The 7,740-nt window shown below is 38.5% G+C and overlaps 1 protein-coding gene across 1 annotated transcript; it reads left to right on the top strand.

Moving 5' to 3' along the window:
- The first annotated feature begins 387 nt into the window (after nucleotides 1–387).
- Nucleotides 388–5,525, top strand: LOC146630840 (beta-2-glycoprotein 1-like). Its single transcript, XM_085356139.1, has 8 exons — nucleotides 388–524; nucleotides 1,058–1,234; nucleotides 1,713–1,809; nucleotides 2,204–2,280; nucleotides 2,600–2,788; nucleotides 3,391–3,570; nucleotides 3,706–3,903; nucleotides 5,211–5,525. Exons 1-8 carry the CDS (start codon nucleotides 470–472, stop codon nucleotides 5,273–5,275), a joined length of 1,038 nt encoding a protein of 345 aa, XP_085212265.1. The 5' UTR covers nucleotides 388–469; the 3' UTR covers nucleotides 5,276–5,525.
- The last annotated feature ends 2,215 nt before the right edge of the window (nucleotides 5,526–7,740 follow it).

Here is a 7,740-nt window from a genome sequence, read left to right as displayed (position 1 = left end):
ACTGAAAACGGTTCAAACTCTACAATTTTTCATCAGCTGGTAACATAAATGAAAAAAAAAAAACATATCCAACTTAGATTCAGTATATATTTTTCTGATTGTCTCCTGCCTGTGGTGACTCTTGTCCCAAGGCATTGCATTAAGCTCTGCAGAGTAATTTATCCGCTACAAAATGGTGACACAGGAATGTAAAAAAGGTTGCAGCGTTGGGCAACAATCGTGGCAACAAGGGAAAGTCCACTCGTCCGGTTTGTTACTTCCAGTAAAAGGTCACAAGGATCACAATCTGTAACTGCAGATAGCGAGCAAAATACAGAAAACAAAACAAAGATAGGCAGTAAGCAGTTACTTCATGTCGCTCTTATCTATTTACTCTAGAGAAATACAAACAGCAGCAACAGAGCGAGTCAGTATTTGAACCAGAGGCCACAGGAAAGTACTGAAGAACATCTGAACATTTCGACAAAAGATGGAACGATGGCTGACTTTGCTTCTGCTGTTTCCAGTTCTGTTTTTTGCCAAGGGTATTATTTCTTGTTTTTTTTTATATCATATGTCTTGACTGTATATACATTTTTCATTTCACTGTTTTCTGTTTTTAGGATCACATCATCGCAATAGCCTTGTTTTAAAGAAATGTACTTTTGTAGTGCAGTTTTTATGTTAATGATTGTCACAGAAGTAAAATATTTGGGTTTTTTAGTTATAAGGAAATCAATCAGTAATCAGTTACTGAAGTACGATCATAAATGAGTGTTTTTGAGCTTCATATGCAAAAAAACAATACTTTCAAGTGAATACTGCTTCTCTAAAGTAGCAATATTTGTTTAGCACAGACAGTTAATATTATTTGATAATCCGAAGACTTTTTTTTTTTAGTAAAAATACGTTTCCATAATTATATGTGAATAATTCATTTCTATGGGAAAATGCTGGTGTTCACTTTGTAGTGCTGTAAGGCTTAGTGTTAGATATTTTGCAAATGTAATAATATATAAACCCTCAGTTAACTTGACAGAGTGCATACACTTCTTAATAAATCATTTTGTTTTCAAAGGATGTCGCAGACCTCAGCTGAATGCCAACATCAATGTGGCTGTGGACCAGATGTTCTTTGACCCTGGTGTGGAGTTAGCGCTGTCCTGCAAAGACGGATACACCCCCATCTCAGGCCCTCGCACAATTGTTTGCACTACCAGTGGAGCGTGGACAGCCACTAAATTTCTGTGCAAGCGTGGGTCTCCATTTTTTTTGTGAGAAATTAACATCTTGGAACTGATTGCCTTGTATTGTAACTTAATATCAACATAAATTCATCATCTTTCATGACGCATTTAAGATTTTCAAGTCAATTGTCTCCTTAATAACAACACTTTTGCAGAATAATTTAAAGGAAACTGTAATAAGTGCAAATATTACTAATATGTTTCAATTTGCTCTAGAAGGAGTGTTTTTTCTATTTTTTGTAGAGTAACCTAATTTTAACTGTAACATTTTCTAATACTACTAATTGACACGCTTCATGTTTGTTCTTATGTTGTAATATATATTATATAATTTAAAACGTTTAAATAATGAAAAGGTTAGACTATATACAGTGGGACCAGTATTTGATGGTTTCATGAAAGAACAGAATGCAAATCTTTTTCTGTTTACATTATTCTTCAACAAATAAATACCGAAACTTATCATGAACATATTGTTTCTTGCAGCAAAGCTGTGTCCTTATCCTGATTCCCCACCTAATGGAGACTTATACTACGAGGATACTGTCTACCAGAGTACGATCAACTATACTTGTCAGGAAGGGTAAAGGAAGAGCATCTTGTCAAATTTTATTGTGTGACATCGTACACCACACCATATCTTTGCACATACACCACAAACCAAGAGTAATAAGACTCCATAATATGCAGTAAAAGTAGATGTATAACCAGCTGCTGTTTTTGATGCGCCATTTAAAGACAAATTTGTTTCCTTAATCTATCGGGCACTTTGTTCTCGCTAACGCTTTGGTTTTTTGGCGTGCAAATAAAGAACTTCTAATGAGGTGCAAAATACTGTCTAGTGGAAAATGCATGTTTAGTAAATAGCAATCAAACATTCAGTCAGCCTTTGCATTCAAATAGATTTAACATTTTTGAGTTATTATGTGATTAAACATTTTAAGCATTAACTTAATGAATAATATTGCACTGCATAGGTATATACTGTCTGGATCCAGCACCTCTGTCTGCCAAGCCAATGGAACATGGAGCTCACCTGTACCAGAATGCATAGGTACAGAATCACAAAGAGAAAATATATTTATTTCTTTATTTATTAAAATTGTATTTGATGTATATAAATATATGTTACAGCTATCTGGAATATGCAGTTGTTCTTCCTTCGTACTGTTTATATGTTTTTATATCTATGACATTCAGAAATAAAATTGATGAGAAACAAGAATTTACTGAGTGGGCCGAGCTGTAGAAGGCCATGCAAATTATTACATACTCTAAAACAGGCACAAGTTATAAGTAATTAGGTAAGACACTTTACAATTTCATGTAACGATACATATCTAAATTCACTCATTGTGTCTCTCCTGTCGCAGCTATGACCTGTGGTCTTCCTCCGATCCCAGAGTTTGGGATGATTGTTTACAACACCAGGGTTAGAGGGAACACCACTGATTACGGCATCACGGGGACTTACAAATGCCTGCCTCCATACGCACTTTTCGGTGATGCAACGGCAGAGTGCACGACCAGTGGCACCTGGACCAAGACACCCGAATGTCGACGTACGTGAGGATGTAAAAGCTACAGCGGCACTGCAGATGTATTTTACTGAACACAACCATCCCTTCAAACTAAAAGAAAGCCCAAAAATATATGTGTTAGCTTTGACGTGTCACAATTTCAAACTGTTAAAAAGCTGAGGATTAGAGTTTAGTATTTATGTCAGTAACAGTAGATTGATTAAACTTAGGATAAAGCTGAAACATCTCCCATTTAGTTCTGAAAACTTTAAAAATCATACTTTAAAAAGTATGAGCGTCTCTATCATACTCCATAATTAGATCATAACAAGCATAGTAGAAGTATAGTTGTTGATTGAATAAGTATCTTTTCAATTCAGGACAGGATGAATGATCAAATATGCAGTTAATGGACAACTCGTGGTTCTGTTTGTTCACTGAGAATAATGTGAAATCTGAGGAAAAATACTATAAATCTAAATACATTTGGACAGATTTTGGAATTTTCTCCCTTCTTAGCTGTAAAGTAAAATATTCCTCTCCAGTAAAAAGGTCATAATGATGCAGAGCTATGAAAGACAGCATGAAGCCTAGCTACATTAATATTGTCGTCTAAGCAGTCTACTGAAATTGCTCCTTTACAGGGGTGACTTGCTCTCTACCAGAGAACATTGATAGAGGCTACATGTCAACCAATGACCAGAGAGACTTTGACTACCTGGAGACCATCAAATATGGCTGCACTGGAGATTATATAGTGGAGGGAAGTCTGCAGATTGTTTGCCAGCAGGATGGAACTTGGTCTGAGAAGCCATCCTGCAAGGGTAGGACTGTAGCCAATATCACATCTTTTAAACCACACTTTATTTTCAAAGAGCTGCGCTTTTTAGGAGATTATATTAGTTGAACGGAGACCTTCATCTCTTGTATTTTTTAATTCTCCTTCTTGTAACTTACAGCTCCTTGTAAGATTGGAATAGATAAAGGGAGGATACTTTACAAAGGGAATAAAATGTGGATTGAAGACTTTAAACCCAACAAAGTCTTCCACAAAGATATTGTCTCTGTCTGGTGCATGAACAACGCCAGGAAATGTGGATATTCTGTGTCAACGCAGTGCATCGATGGAAGGCTCATGATCCCTGAATGCTATGAAGGTAAGGTCTATTTCATAAAGAAAGATAAAAGAAAGCATAACAATACACTAGCAAAAAATGAATAATCATAATAATCCATCCATTTTCTTCCACTTATCTGGGACTGGGATGTGGGGGGAGGAGGAAAAGCCCAGGCCCCCTCTCCCCACCCACCTCCTCCATTTTATCTGGGGGAGCATTAAGACATTCCCAGGCCAGCCGAGAGATATAATCTCTCAAGCGTGTCCTGATTCTGACCCGCGGCCTCCTCCAAGTGGGACATGCCCAGAACATCTCACCCGGGAGTTGTTCAGCACGCATCCTAGTCAGATAGCCAAACCACCTCAACTGGCTCCTTTCAATGCAGAGGAATAGTGGCTCTACTCTGAGCTCCTCTCGAATGGCCAAACTCATCTCTCAGTTCATTTCCACTGCTTGTATCTGCAATCTCGTTCTTTCAGTCACTATCAATGTAGTCGCTATACCCCAATCTGTCCCTCTCCCCTCACTTGTGAACAAGTCCCGGAGACTTAAACTCCTCCACTTGGGGCAGCAACTCGTCCCTGAGCTGAAGTGAGCACTCCACCTTTTTCCTGCTGGAGACCATTGCCTCAGACTTGAAGCTGCTAGTTCTCATACCAGCTTGGCTGCAAACTGCTCCGGTGCAAACTGGAGGCCACCACCTAATGAAGCCAACAGAACCACATCATCTGCAAAAAGCAGAGATGAGATTTTGAGGCCACCAAAGTGGAAGCTTTGTTAGTCTCACCACCACATACTCCCACTGGGTACTACAGGGGATGCCATTGAATGCTTCCTCCAAATGCACAAAACACATATAGAACTGGTCACGTATTCAAAGTCTATGCCAGCACCCTGACATAGACTTCCTGGGGAGGCTGAAAAGTGTTATCCCTCTGAGTTGTCGCAGCCCCTAAGGTCCCCCTTAATATATAGGTTTTTTTTTTTTTTAAAGGGACATGCCAGTAAAAGTGACATATTTACAGTCTTCAACAAGTAACCAGTAGACTGTGACACAGGGATTTGTACTAACTTTCCATGTGGAGATGCTAAAAGTACTCATTTCCCATTAGAACTATTATCACTCAATCGTGCAGAAAATAGCAAAGCACAGCTGCACACATGGGTTCTTCTGCTGTCTGCTTTCTTGAGATAACAGAAAATATTTCCTTTAACTGTCCTCCTTTTTTTCTGTATCTTAATAAATGTAACGATGACAGTTCTCCTCAGCACTCTTCAGTTATTAAGAGCTTAAAGTTACTGTGAATATTCTAACTTGTTCCATGTTTCATTGTGTCTTTTTCCAGAGCCCAGTGGTATAAATTATAATGTCAATTCAGGTTCACTTCCATCAGAAATTCAACAATGCTGAAGAAAATGCAGATGCCAACTGAGGTGATGCAATATGGAGCACATGTTAACGCATTCTGGTCGCTGAAATTAAAGAATGTGGTTTCACTGAAGCTACATTTACGTTGTAAAAAATGCAGTTCAATTTGTAGTAGTTTTATAATTCATTTATGAAAGGAATTTAAATTTACTGTGTTCAGGATTGAAACACGATGTGTGGATATTACTTTCCATTAAAGGCCAGGAGACAAGTGTTCACATTTAGCTGTTGCTCAAAGTGTGTATATGTCTGTGTGCACATTTGCAAGCTGGTTTTTCAGAGTACCTTTGCTTCTATCAATTCACATCTAGTGTCCTGTTAAATTTAGAGATTATTTTAGTGTTTCATTGAAACTGGTAAAGTTCTTAACAAAATGAAGATTGCTGCAGTTGTACTGCTGTTTCTCTACTTACACAATTCTCTAAAATCCCAGAAAAATGGTTCAAAAACCAATTTAGACAAATTCTATGATTAAATTCAAATTTATTTGAATATGTAAAAAAACAAAAAAACAAAAAAAAAACACCCACACAAAACAATCAGACAACTTATAAACAAGCACTTGGTGACAGTGGTAAGGGAAAACTGTGTATTAACAGAAAGGAACCTCAGACAGAACCAGGTTCAGAGAGAGGCAGCCATGTGTCGTGACCCTCACTCCCACATGTTTACAAATTAACATCACATAAAGACATGGGGTCACAGGGAGTGAAAACTATTCAATTCAACTCAATTTACTACAGTTGTATTTATATAGCAACAAATCACAACAACTGGTGCCTTAATGTGCTTTATATTGTAAGGTAAAACCCTACAGTAATACAAAAAAGAGGAAACCCCAACAATCATATGACCCCTTCTGAGCAAGCTCTTTGCCGACAATGGGAAGGAAAAACTCCCTTGTTGGTCAGTGGTCATGACAATTTACATATCAATGATCAAGGAACTGACCGCACACAGGCCACTGTTTGCCAGTGGTGCTAGTTTCACTCATTTTGTAAATTTACTTTAAGGGTGGGATCCAAGTCCAAGTCACTTGGATGTGTCACGGGTATAAGTTAGAAGGGAACCCCGGGAAGAGCAGCAGGGGATGATCACGGGACCAGAAAGACAAGTAAAATCTTGTTAAAGTAATTAATAAAATACATACTTTATTTACAGCATAAAAATGTATCCTGATCAGGGGAAAGAATAATTAAAAGAACATAAAACTAAACACAATAAAGGTCCATTCCGCAACAGTCCCAATCAGTCTCCGCCACACTTAAGGCTGATAACAGTCCACCGAACTCCACCAGTGGGGCCAGGCCGACAGCGCCCTCCAGTAGTGTCCTCCACCACTCCGCTCCGCTAAACACAGTGAAGCAGCGGCAGTCACCCATCCTGTACCAGGGATGTCTTTATACATTTCTACAACGGGATTTACCCCGCGAGGGCAGAGCTCTAAACTCCGCCCGCCGCTGCTCTGTGGCTAAAGTGTTTTAGCTGGTGTCTTGCTGCCACCTGGGCGAAGTCTGCCATCCATGGACCGAAGGCCCTCCTGTGGCTGCGCCTGCCGTCACGCTACTCCATTGCTCTCTCCTTCTCATCTGCATCCAGCCACACGTGTCTTCTCTGACCTGCCAGACCATCTTATTGGCCGCAGCCATCAAGAGAGGCCTGATTGATTTCTGTCCCCTGTGTCTACTTAGGGAAAGCAGGGGGCGGAGTCTCTCCGGAAGAAGATCCAATAAACACAATAAAAGCATACAACACTAAAATATACTCGACATTAAAACACAACAAAGCATGCAACTCTAGATAAGAAATCCTTCTTGCCCAGATGATGAGTGATGAAACATTTCTCAAACTGAAAATGCTACATCCAGATGAACAGAATCAACTTTGGGAGATTTCCTTACGTGGATGATTGAGCATGCGTCAAGACAATCAACACGGTCCTGTTACTATATCAGCTTTATACTTTATACCAATCATCATAACAAGCTTTCCTTAAAAAGACATGTTCTTGTGTGTCAATGCAGCCAAATAGTGTAGCCTTTTGGGTGTTAAAGGCAGGAAAAAAGATGGAAGAGAGCCAGAGATTAATTCTAACTAATGCTTAAAAGAGGATAAAAGAGAATAATAATGTATACATTATGTGAGCTATGGCCCTATGATTTATGACAAGGGAAGTTATAAAGGAAGTAATAAAGATTTATGACAGTTATAATGTTAATGACATGTCATACAATTATTATATATCATACCTGGGTATAATTGACAACAACATGATGAAAATATGATGATGAACATATGGAACAGCATTATGAATATTATGTTTGAGAATATGATTCATTCATTCATAATGATGTCTTCACTTTTTAGACAGCTGTTGGCTGTGTGTTTGTGTGTGAGAAAATATGTTAAATGATAGTAAACAGGTTGTTGTCATTAAACGGCTGCTT

This window comes from Diplotaxodon limnothrissa, linkage group LG6, assembly GCF_057381915.1.
Source record: "Diplotaxodon limnothrissa isolate DT_005_m linkage group LG6, D_limnothrissa_male_GT1.1, whole genome shotgun sequence".
Lineage (NCBI taxonomy): Eukaryota > Metazoa > Chordata > Actinopteri > Cichliformes > Cichlidae > Diplotaxodon > Diplotaxodon limnothrissa.
The sequence above is the reverse complement of the archived record's forward strand: the minus strand, read 5'-3'. Positions and strand labels throughout refer to the sequence as shown.